Source organism: Pongo abelii, chromosome 19, assembly GCF_028885655.2.
Source record: "Pongo abelii isolate AG06213 chromosome 19, NHGRI_mPonAbe1-v2.0_pri, whole genome shotgun sequence".
Classification (NCBI taxonomy): Eukaryota; Metazoa; Chordata; class Mammalia; order Primates; family Hominidae; genus Pongo; species Pongo abelii.
Window position 1 is genome coordinate 48,945,672 of NC_072004.2, and position 12,652 is coordinate 48,958,323.

At 37.7% G+C, this 12,652-nt stretch overlaps 1 protein-coding gene across 6 annotated transcripts in view; it reads right to left on the bottom strand.

Moving 5' to 3' along the window:
- Positions 1–842: 842 nt before the first annotated feature.
- Positions 843–12,652, bottom strand: part of CCT6B (chaperonin containing TCP1 subunit 6B) — a 57,132-nt gene continuing 45,322 nt past the window's right edge. For all 6 annotated transcript variants that reach the window (XM_054536657.2, XM_054536654.2, XM_054536656.2 and 3 more), the window contains 6 exons: positions 12,547–12,643; positions 12,113–12,260; positions 5,291–5,424; positions 3,882–3,984; positions 1,897–1,969; positions 843–1,041 (listed from right to left, as the gene is read on the bottom strand). In XM_054536657.2, coding sequence (XP_054392632.1) covers positions 969–1,041; positions 1,897–1,969; positions 3,882–3,984; positions 5,291–5,424; positions 12,113–12,260; positions 12,547–12,643 — 628 coding nt within the window. In that variant the 3' untranslated portion in view covers positions 843–968. The remainder of the gene's footprint in view (positions 1,042–1,896; positions 1,970–3,881; positions 3,985–5,290; positions 5,425–12,112; positions 12,261–12,546; positions 12,644–12,652) is intronic.

The following is a 12,652-nucleotide window of genomic DNA, read 5'->3' on the forward strand; positions in this document are numbered from 1 at the left end:
AGTGAGACTTCATCCCAAAAAAAAAAGAAGAAGAAGTCTGGATACTACCTTAGAAAGATGCTGACAGCATATTAAGTGGAAAAAACAGGCTATAAAATTATAGGGTTAAAGGAACCTTCTCCTATATGCACAAACAGGCCAAAGTTCCATTAATGCACCTGCCATATTTTAGTCTCTTATCAACTACCATCCATGGAAAGAAGTTAACCACAAGAACTCTAATAAAAATAAAAAGCATAATAGATTAATTCTAGAGTTTCAAACAAGAAAGATATTGCTATAATATCTATACTGAACAGGTGTATTATAAGCCAAAAACAATTATTTCCCACCATTGGTGTCAACAATTCTCATCTTTCGAGATGAGACCTGTTCTATCTCACCATCTAGACAGAGAGCTACCAGAGCTAGCACAGTAGCATAAATTGTTGATCACACATACAAAAAAAGCCAGGTAAAATATAACAAATGATATACAAAATAAATTGAGTCAGATATTATAAACAATGCAACCCAAAGCTACACACCATATTTATAAGAGGGAAGAGTGGCAGCAAGAAGTCACTGAAAGAATTTTGAGAGAAAATGAAACATTCTGTCCTACTACATTTATACCCTCTGATAAATTGGAAATTTACTTGGGTGTATTAAAACCTCTATTTTGTTAATTAAAACTTGCCAAAAGGTCTAAGAATCATAAAGGTCCTATGCTATAAAAACTGCAATAGCATATAACAAAGGGTGGGGAGTTAGGACTCTTGGGGAAACATTTAATTATTATTCCTTTACTGTAAAAGTATTTATTGTGTTCTTTATACCTTGATGAAATATTTTTGAGACTATTAAGACCCAAAAGACATAAACTGCATTTATTGTGTAGAAATTCAGAATGGCTCAGGCTACACAATAGTAGTCAGATGTAAAGTGTACTAAATTTCATCTTCTAGAAGGGTTGATTTTGAATTCAATCATCCTTTGAGAGAAGACATCCCAGCTCGCATAATTTCATCAACCAGGAGAATGTTGGTGGCAATCACTGTGCTAAGGAAAAAGACGAGAGGGTGAGTAAAGCCTACTAACCCACTCTTAGCTTTTTTCCCCAGCAATCTTTACCTATGTAGGGTACTTTGTTCTTTAATGATGTTAGTATGATGTTTTATGAGACAAGGCTATTATAAATACAAATACAAATGTCACCCTTTTTTTTTTGGATGGAGTTTCACTCTTGTTGCCCAGGTAGAGTACAATGGCAAGACCTCAGCTTACTGCAACTTCTGCCTCCCGGGTTCAAGCACCTCCCGGGTTCAAGCAATTCTCCCACCTCAGCCTCCTGAGTAGCTGGGATAACAGGCACCCGCCAACATGCCTGGCTAATTTTTGTATTTTTAGTAGAGACGGGGTTTCACCATGTTTGCCAGGTTGGTCTCAAACTCCTGAACTCAGGTGATTCACCCGCCTCGGCCTCCCAAAGTGCTGGGATTACGGGCGTGAGCCACCGCACCGGCCCAAATGTCACCCTTTGTATTATAATTTAAACTCCTTTGCTGATAAGGTGCATTCCTGATTTATATTCCAGCAAAATTGAGCTTATTTTTACAATATCATTTGATTTTCTCCATCATGCATGTGCTACTATTTCAGTAAATTTCCCCTTTTCTTTCCCCCTCAAATAGTAAGATTAATTTTTCTTAGAACTTAACACTGCTAGATCTAAAATATAAAAGGGACTATGGACTATAAAATGACAGAAGCTAGTCCTAATAACTGAATACCACACCTTTCATACACTTGACAATTTTTCCACTGTACAGGGACAAAAATAATAGAAAAAATTTCATCTTAATATTATCAATTATAACTCTACAGGTCTTTCATTTTATGTTCATATGAACTTACCAAGAGTGAAGAAGTTGTTTTTTTACACAATAATTATCCCAAACTCCTGCATCTGCTGCTACCATTGGCTCACCTGAAAAGTAAAAACAATTTTCATACCAAAATCTTAGTATTTGCTATTAATATTAATTGATATCTTCTAAAAATATTTAATACACTACCAAAACTACTTTTGTCAAGGTCATCAATGACCTCCATATTGTTAAATCCAATGGTTGATTCTCAGGCCTCATCTACCAGTATTTAACACAGTTGATCACATTCTCCCGGCCTACTCTGTGTTATCTTCCAGGATACCACACTCCTCCGGTTTTCTTTCTTTTGCACTAGGGGCTCCTTTTCTGATTACTTTGCTGCTTCTTCCTCTTCCTCCCTGACCTCTTAACGTTGGAGTACCCAAAAGTTCAGTCCTAGCCTCTTTTCTCTCTACCCTTAATCCCTAGGTGATCTCATCCAGACTTTTAGATTTAAACCATACATATCTGGTGACTCTCAAGGTTTTTTGGGTGTTTTTGTTTTTTGTTTTCTTTGTTTTTTTTTTTTTTTTTTGGTGTTTTGTTTTTGTTTTTGAGACAGGGATCTTGCTCTGTCACTCAGGCTGGAGGGCAGTGGCGCCATCTCGGCTCCCTGCAACCTCCACCTCCTGGGTTCAAGCAATTCTCCTGCCTCAGCCTCCCAAGTAGCTAGGATTATAGGTGCCTGCCACCATCCCTGGCTAATTTTTGCATTTTTAGTAGAGATGGGGTTTCACCATGTTGGCCAGGCTGGTCTTGAACTCCTGACCTTAAGTGATTCACCCACCTTGGCCTCCCAGAGTGCTGGGATTACAGGCATGAGCCACTGCGCCCGGCCTGACTCTCAGGTTTTAATCTCCAACCCAGACCTCTTCCTTGAACTCCAGACCCATATATCCAACTTTTTTAATTAAAAGATTACAGATGCTTCAACCTTGACTCTGCCAAAACTGAATGCTGATGTCCTCTCACCCACAGCCTGCTCCAGCTAGTCTTCTCCACCACAGTTGACTGAAACTCCAACCTTCTACTTGTTCAGTTGACTTCTCTACAAAGTGGAGAGTGGCCAGAGTGATTCTCTTAAACATAATAAGGCCATGTGCCTGGCCAACATGGTGAAAACCTGTCTCTACTAAAAATACAAAAATTAGCCAGGCATGGCAGCAGACACCTATATTCCCAGCTACTCCGGAGGCTGAGGCAGGAGAATTGCTTGAACCTGGGAGGCAGAGGTTGCAGTGAGCCGAGATCATGCCACTGCACTCCACAGCATGGGTGACAGAACGAGACTGTCTCATAAATTAATTAATTAGGCCATGTCACACCTCTGCTCAAAATTGCTCCCTGCTCCTCTAAAGTAAAAGCCAAAGTCCTGAAACTGGTCCAAATGCCCCTGAATGATCTGACCTTCTGTCACGTCTCTCACCTCCTTCCTCAAAAACATCAGACACCGGCTTTTCCACTGGCTGTTCTCTTTCCCTAGAACACTTAACCCCAGTTGCCTACATGGCTAATTTCCTCACTTCCTTCCACTTTTTTTCAACAGACATCTTGATGATGCCTACCCTGACCAACCCTTTAAGCTGTCATTCTCTCTCCACCCTCCTGTACACTAGTTCATGATCATTATTATACCACCTTTTTTCATATAATTCATTACTTTTTCTAAAATGCTGAAGGAGTTTATTTATTAAAGTTATTTACTGCCTACCTTCTCCCACTACAACATAAGCTCCCGGGGCAGATATTTTTGTCTGTTTTGTTCTGTGTGAAGCCCAAGAGGAAAACAAGCACTCAATAACTATTTCTTAAATGAATGAACATTTTTTAAGAAGCTCAAAAATAAACTAAAGGCATCCAAAATTTAAATATTAAAGTTACCCAAACCTCTACTCCTTTACCATAAGATCTGGGTAACTAAAGAATAACCTCTTTCTTTATTAAGCAGCTAATTTTCCTTCACTTTCTTACCTGTATTCAAATCTATGCCCACAAGTTGTTTTGACTCGACATGCTCAGCCTGAACTTTTACTAATGTTTCCTGTGGGTCATAACCAGCATTCTGAGCAAGAACCTTTAGGAATAAAAATAACAATATATATTATATATTTATGCATAATACCTTCACATATATCAAATATAAAAATACTCTTTACTCTTGTAAAAACACATCCATAACATGGCAATCATCTCCTTTTGAAGAATTCCACTTTTAATCTAAATCAAATTATTATTTCATCTATCTAGTAGTTTTTATATTTACTTAAACATTTCCCCTATGCACATCACACTAAATTCTGAGGACATCAGAGTTCCCCCATTTCTACCCTACTACATTAATTTCCCTCCTTGCAAAAGGTTTGTTTTGTTTTTTTTTTTAGCATGGAAGGAAGTAGAATGATATTCTTGTTTCCTCTAGTGCCGCTAGCCACATGCCCTCCAGTTCTTCATAGGCACTTGCTAAGGAAACCAGAATATTTGCAGCACCTTTGTGCCCCTCATCTTCATGAGGAGAGTCACAACCTGTGGTAACAGGATTGGAAATATCCGCACTCCAAACCAGGCTCATTTCCAAGTGGCCCCAAATCACCAGCTGATGAGGAAAAAGGTACCACCAATGTATACTGGGGTTACCAATTTCTGTCAACAACAGGATCATACTGACTTTGCTGCTCTGGGGAAAGAAAAAATAGGAAATCTAATTCACAAAGATTTCACAAATTATGAAAAATTTTAATAAAAATTAGCAAAGAGATTTTGCTAACATTGTTAATAATGTTTTAATTCACGGTAATAGCATCTTTGAAGTAGTTTTACTATATTTCTAAGGTGGTTTGAAACCAATTAAGGCAAAGAGAAAGGAATGGTTGCTTTCTGTCCTTAGGTTGCCACATGCAAAAATTCTGTTTTCTCCTTTTCTAGGAACTATAATGATGATGACAAATGTAAGGTTGTATCTAGGAATGCTAAAGAGCCTCAAGCTCTCCCTCTCCACAATTTAAATTGATTACATTTGGATACCACTAACAAAACAAAGATGTACCATAAAATCTAACTAAATTTTAAATTCTAAAATTTTTCATTATGATTAGTTAATCATGAGTCATTTCTGAAGGAAATTTTTGGAGCTGCTTTAATTTTTGGAACTCAGAGAAAGAAGCAAGGGGGTAAGTTGGCTATTTCATGAGATCGTGCAAGGATTCTGGGCTGTTAGCCCAAAAGTTTCCCTGCTTTAGTGGTAAAATGTCTAAGAGAAAACTGTGTAAGGAAATGCATATAAATATCTGTCTACTCCATTAACTATCAGATAATATGGGCAATTTGTAATTAAACACCTTTATGTCTAAGCAGTTGTTATTTAGCTGAAAGGGTAGTTGTACCTTGGGAATAATGAGTAAGGCATCAGCAAAAGCTTGGACTCCAAGACGAGCTCTTCCTTTTATACTGTTCTTATATGTAACAAGAGCTTCAGCCATTGCCACTTCAATTGCACCAGCTCCAGGAACCATACAACCTATTGGAGAGAAAAAATATGATTGCCAAGACATGCCATAAAGACCAAAAGAGAGAGACAGAGAAAAGCTATTCACTATTTAAGTATGTTCTGTTATCTACAGAAACCAAATAAATTGCACAGCTTAGTAATTACTCAGTTGTCCTATGAAACATCCTGAAGTTATATGTCATTAAATAAATAGGCATAGAACAGATAACTGGCTGTAAACAGCTTATTTTGCTCCTTATCCTCTGGTAAACAAGAATAATTTATTTTTACCTTCATCTTACTTTTTTATAACTACTTTTTTTTTTTTCTGAGATGGAGTTTTACTCCATCACCCAGGCTGGAGTGCAGTGGCATGATCTCGGCTCACTCCAACCTCTGCCTCCCAGGTTCAAGCGATCCTCCTACCTCAGCCTTCTAAGTAGCTGGAATTACAGGCGTGCACCACCACACCCAGCTAATTTTTGTATTTTTAATAGAGACGGGGTTTCACCATGTTGGCCAGGCTGGTCTTGAACTCCTGACTTCAAGTGATCCACCCACCTCCATCTCCCAAAATGCTGGGATTACAGGTGTGAGCCACCACACCCGGCCTTATGGCTACTTTTAAGAGGTATTTATAATTTATATTGACAGGTAACTGATTACAATATCTGACATGAAAATTTTTTAGACCAAGATAATTTGTCTCTAGTTTTTGATGGGGAATTCTTGGAACTCAATGAAGTATTCGTTTTTTGTACTGGAGCAGAACTCAAATTGCTATCTAAGAAAAAATTTAAGTGGTATTATTATTCTAAAGCAAGAGTTTTGGTTAAACACATCAAATTTCACATCAGGATATGACTTTTATATCTGCTACTTGTATGGTTTCATAAAGTTTATGACTCTTATTTAAATCAGCAAACGTGCTTTAAAACAAAACAATATGAAAACAATCTCCCCTTTTATCTCACATCATTTTAAAATTACTACCCACTTTCTCTGCTTCACTTCACAACATAACTGCTCAAGGAGTTGTTCACCCACCAGATGATTACATCATTACCTCCCATTCACATTTTTTAAAAGTTCCTTGTTAAATACAGAATACACTCAAAAGAATATTTATATGTATAAGATATAAAGAATAAATGTACAAATAAACAAATGTATCCATGTACCTACCACCCAGCTTACGAAAGAGATTACTGAACCTTTGAAAACTTCCCTGATCCCATTCCCTGTGAAAACACAACGTATCAAAATTTTAGCATCCCTAAAGCAGTACTTAAAGAGAAATTTATATCATGGAACACCTATATTAGGAATGAAGAAAGTTCTCAAACTAATGACCCCAGCTTCCACCTTAAGAAACTAGAAAAGGGCAGGGTCTGGTGGCTCACTCCTATAATCCCAGCACTTTGGGAGGCCAAGGCAGGTAGATCACTTGAGCCCAGAAATTCAAGACCACCCTGGGCAACACAGTGAGACCCCATCTCTACAAAAAACACAACAATTAGCCAGGTGTGGTGGCACACACCTGTAATCCCAGCTACTTAGGAGGCTAAGGTGGGAGGACTGCCTGAGCCTGGGAAGTCAAGGCTGCAGTGAGCCGTGACCATGCCACTGCACTCCAGCCTAGGCAACAGATCGAGACTCTGTTTCAAAAAGAAAAAAAAAAACAAAACTAGAAAAGGAAGCACAAATGAAACCTAATATAAGCAAAAGAAAGGAAATAATTAGGATGAAAGTGGAAATTAATCAAATGACAAATGTCAGAAATGAGAAAATTTATATCACTACAGATTATACAGATATTAAAAAGAATAAATGAATATTATGATCGACTTTATAACAATAAAGTTGAAACTGTAGATCAGAAGTTAGTAAACTTTCTGCAAAAGGCCAGTTAATATTTTTCAGGCCATACCATTTCTTTTGCAACTATTCAACTCTGCCACTGTAACATAAAAATAGCCACAGACAATATATAGACAAATGAGTATGGCCACATTCCAACAAAACTTTATTTACCAAAACAGGCAGCAAATCAGATTTAGTTCATAGATAGTAGTTGATGATCCTAACTTAGATGAAGTGGACAAATTCTTGAAAGACTACAAACCACTAAAGCTCACTCAAAAAAAACAAAACCTTTATAGCCCTATGTCTGTTAAAAAAATTGAATGTGTCATTAAAAGCTTTCCCACAAAGAAAACTCCAGGCTCAGATGGCTTTATTGACAGTCTACCAAACATTTAAGAAAGAAACAATACAAATAATACCAATTCTCCACAACAACTTAACACTTTCAGAAATTTGAACAAGAAAAACTTTCCAATTCACTCTATGAGTACAGCATTGTTCTAACACCGAAAAAGATAAAAGCATTACAAGAAAAAATATACACAGACCAATACCCCTTATGAATACAGATGTAAAAATTCTTAACAAAATTTTAGCCAATTAAATCAAATAATACATAAAAAGGAGAATACACCTAGTACCATTATTCACAATAGCCAAAAGGTAAATGCAACACGTTTCCAATAATAGACAAATAAAATGTGGTATATACATACAATAGAATATTATTCAATGGTAAAAAGGAAGGAAATTCTGGCACATGCTACAACATGAATGAACCTTGATGACACTATGCAAAGTGAAATAAGCCAGACAAAGGACAAAAACTGTATGATTCCAATTATATGAGATACATAGAATAAACTCATAGAGACAGAAAGTAGAATGGTGGTTTCCCAGGGCTGGGGAGGTGGGTAGAGAATGGAGAGTTATTGTTTAATGGGTTCGGAGTTTCAGTTTTGCAAGGAAAAAAAGTTCTGGAGATGGGTGGTGATAATAGTTACACAACAATGTGAATGCACTTACTAACACTGAACTGTACACTTAAAAATTGTTAAACTGTAAATTTTATGTTATGTATATTTATCACAATTTAAAAAATAATTTAAAAAATGTAATCCATTAATTTTTAAAAAAGTAAAATGCATTATAACTAAGTATGGTTTATCCCAAGAATGTAAGGTTTGACATTTGAATCAATCAATGTAATTTACTGTACGAAAAAACTAAATGAGGGCTGGGTGCAGTGGCTCACGCTTGTAATCCCAGAACTTTGGGAGGCCAAGGCAAGCAGATCACCTGAGGTCAGGAGTTCGAGACCAGCCAGGCCAACATGGTGAAACTCCATCTCTACTAAAACATACAAAAATTACCCTGGCATGGTGGTGCATGGCTGTAATCCCACCTACTCAGGAGGCTGATGCAGGAGAATCGCTTGAACCTGGGAAGCAGAGGTTGCAGTGAGCCAGGATTGCACCATAGCACTCCAGCCCGGGCAACGAAGCGAGACTCCATCTCAAAAAAAAAAAAAAAAAAAAATCATATGATCATCTCAATAGATGCACAAGAAGCATTTGGCATTTATTCTCGTGTGTGTGTGTGTGTCTGTGTGTGTGTGTGTGTGTTTTGACAAAAAACAACAACAACAAGAAGTTTCACTCTTGTCACCCAGGCTAAAGTCCAGTGGCACGATCTCGGCTCACTACAACCTCCGCCTCCCAGGTTCAAGCAATTCTCCTGCCTCAGCCTCATGAGAAGCTGAGATTGCAGGTGCCTGCCACCATGCCCAGCTAATTTTTGTATTTTTAGTAGAGACAGTTTCACCATGTTGGCCAAGCTGGTCTCGAACTCCTGACCTCAGGTGATCCATCTGCGTCAGCCTCCCAAAATGCTGGAATTACAGGCGTGAGCCACCGCGACCAGCCTGGCATTTATTCTTGATTAAAAACTGTCAGCAAACTAGGTGCAGAAGGGAGAACTTCCTCAACCTGATAAAAACCTATAGCTAACATCATACATAATGGAGAAAGAGTGAATGCTTTCCCCCTAAGATCAGCGATGAGGAAAGGATGTCCATTCTCATTATTTCTAGTCAACATTATACTGGAGGTTCTGGCCCATGAAATAAGGGAGAAAATTTTAAAATATCCATATTGGAAAGAAAAAAGTATAACTGTATAGCAGACAATGTAATCACTTATATAGACAATTCAATGCAGCCTAATAAGAAAGCTAATTGTGATTTAGCAAGGTTGCAGAATTCAAGATCAATGTACAAAAATAAAATATATTTCTACATATTAGCAACTAACAATCAGAAATGGAAATTTTAAAAATAGCATATTAATAGCAACAAAATAAATGAAATACATAGAGATAAATATGGAAAAAAGTGTGTAAGGCTCATATACTAAGATCTACGAAATATTGCTGAGATAAATTCAAGAAGACTCAAATAAATAGATAAGACGATATTCATGAGTTAGAAGGCTCATTATTAAAATATCAACTATCTCCAAATTGATCTACAGATTTAATAAAATTCCAATCGAGCAGGGTGTAGTGGTTCACACCTGTAATCCAAGCCCTTTGGGAGGCCAAGGCGGGAGGATCACTTGAGCCCAGGAGTTTGAGACCAGCCTGGGTAACAACATAACGAGACGTTGTCTCTACAGAAAATAAAAAAAAATTAACCAGGCATGGTAGCGCATACTTGTAGTTCCAGCTACTTGGGAAGCTAAGGTGGGAGAGTCACTTGAGCTCAGCAGGTCGAGTCTGCAGTGAGCCATGATCACGCCACTGCACTCCAGCCTGAGTGACAGAGTAAGATCCTTTCTTAAAAAAAAGTTCTGATCAAAATCACAGCAACAGTTTTTTTGGTAGAAATTGACAAGCTGATTCTAAAATTCATATGGAAGTCATATGGAAATGCCAAAGACTTAGAATGACCAAAATAACTTAAAAAAAATGAGAGTTAACAATACTGATTTCAAGATTTATTATAAAGCTACAGTCATCAGGACAGTATGATATTAACATTAAAATAGACAAATGCATCAGTAGGACAGAAAAAAGAGCACAGAAATAGAACCACACAAATATGAAAAACTGATTTTTTGTACACGAGAAAAGTCAATTCGGTGGTGAAAGTATTTTCAGCAAATAAGACTAAAACAATCTGATACCTTTATATGAAAAAAATGAACTTGTATCCATACTTGCACCATATACAAAAATTAACTTAAAATGAATCACACATCTAAATGTAAAACATAAGACTATAACACTTTTAGAGGAAAATCTTTGTGACCCTAGGTTAGGTAAAGATTTTTTAGATACCACACCAAAAGCATAATCCATGAGAGAATAAAAATAATAAATTAGACTTCATCAAAATTAAGAACTTCTCTTTGAAAGGCACTGTTAATAATAAAATAAGCCATAGAGGAGAAAAATTTGCCAATTATATATCTGAAAAAGCACTTGTACCCAAATTATATACAAAGAACTCTCAAACTCAACAACAGAAAACTAACACAAATCTTTATCTTTTCTTTTTTTTTTTTTTTTTTCTGGAAACAGGGTCTCGCTCTGTCTCCCAGGCTGGAGTGCAGTGGTGTGATCATAGCTCACTGTAACCTCAAACTCTTGGGACTCAAGTGATATTCCTGCCTCAGCCTGCTAAGTAGCTGGAACTACAGGTACAGGCCACCACGCCTGGCTATTTGTGTGTGTGTGTAGAGTCATGGTCTTGCTATGTTGCCCAGGCTGGTTTCCAACTCCTGGGCTCAAGCAATCCTCCCATCCTGGCCTCCCAAAGAGCTGGAATTATGGGTGAGAGCCACTGTGCATGGCCAACAATCCAATTTTTTAAAAGGGCAAAAGATTTCAACAGAAAATTCACCAAAGATATACAGAGGGCAAATAAACACATTAAAAGATGCTCAACATGGGCTGAATGTGGTGGCTCATGCCTACAAATCCAAGCACTCTGGAAGGCTGAGGGGGGAAAACTGCTTGAGGCCAGGAGTTCAAGACCAGCCTGGGCAACAGAGAGAGACCTCATCTCTACAAAAAAAAAATTAAAAATTAGCCAGGTGTGGTGGCATGCACCTATCGTCCAGCTGAGGTGGGAGGATCACTTGAGCACAGGAGTTTGAGGCTGCAGTGAGCCATGATTGTGCCACTGCACTCTAGCCTGGGTGACAGAGCAAGACCATGTCTCGAGAAAAATATATATATGTGAAGTTTGCAGCCAGGCGCAGTGGCTCATGCCAGTAATCCCAGCACTTTGGGAGGCCAAGGCAAGTGGATCCCTTGAGCCCAGGAGTTCAGGACCAACCTTGGCAACATGGTGAAACCTCATCTCTACCAAAAATACAAAAATTAGCCAGTTTCAAAACCTGGTCTCAAAAGAAATAAATAGATTAAATAGCTTAATAATAAAAATAAAATTAAAAAAAATTTAAAGGCCAGGCATGGTGGCTCACACCTGTAATTTCAGCACTTTGGGAGGCCAAGAAGGGCAGATCGCTTGAGCTCAGGAGTTTGAGACCAGCCCGGTCAACATGGCGAAACCCCATCTCTACTAAAAATACAAAAAATTAGCCGGGTGTGGTGGTGCATGCCTGTAATCCCAGCTACTTGGGAGGCTGAGGCAGAAGAATCGCTTGAACCTGGGAGGCGGAGGTTGCAGTGGGCTGAGATCGCACCACTGCACTAAAGCCTGGGCAACAGAGCAAGACTGTCTAAAAATATACATATATACACACATAGGTGTGTGTGTGTGTATATATATACATATATACACACATATACGTGAGGTTCATATCAATCACAAGAAAGAGCTTACCATCTTCAATGGCATTTTTGATAGCACGAAGTCCATCTCTTATGGCATCCTTGACTTGTGTGAGAGTATGCTTATTTGGTCCTTTAACCAACAAGGTAACAGAGCGAGGGTTAACACACTCCTCGATAAAAGTGAACTTTTCTTCACCCTAAAGGGTGGCACAAAAATATATAACTTTAATATTTGATGTCATTATAAAATCAACAATTTATACTAGAATACAATCTTCATTTGAATTTTTCTTATCAAGCATAACTAAGGGAGTTAAGTTATATCTGAACTCTTAACAAACATTTAGGTAAATAAACTGTAAAATCTGTTCTGTGAATTAGATCTCAAAACACAAAACATGAAATAAAAGGTCAAGTAGTATTTTTCTTTAAAAAAGGGGGCTTAGTATTCACTTTATAACCACTGTTCATAGAAATACTCACTAATGTATACTCATACACAAGACCAGCATGTCCCAAGCAATCTACAGTGAGATCTTCAAAAGAATTCAAGGCCATTCCACCACAAGCAAGAGAGAGTCTGAAATTA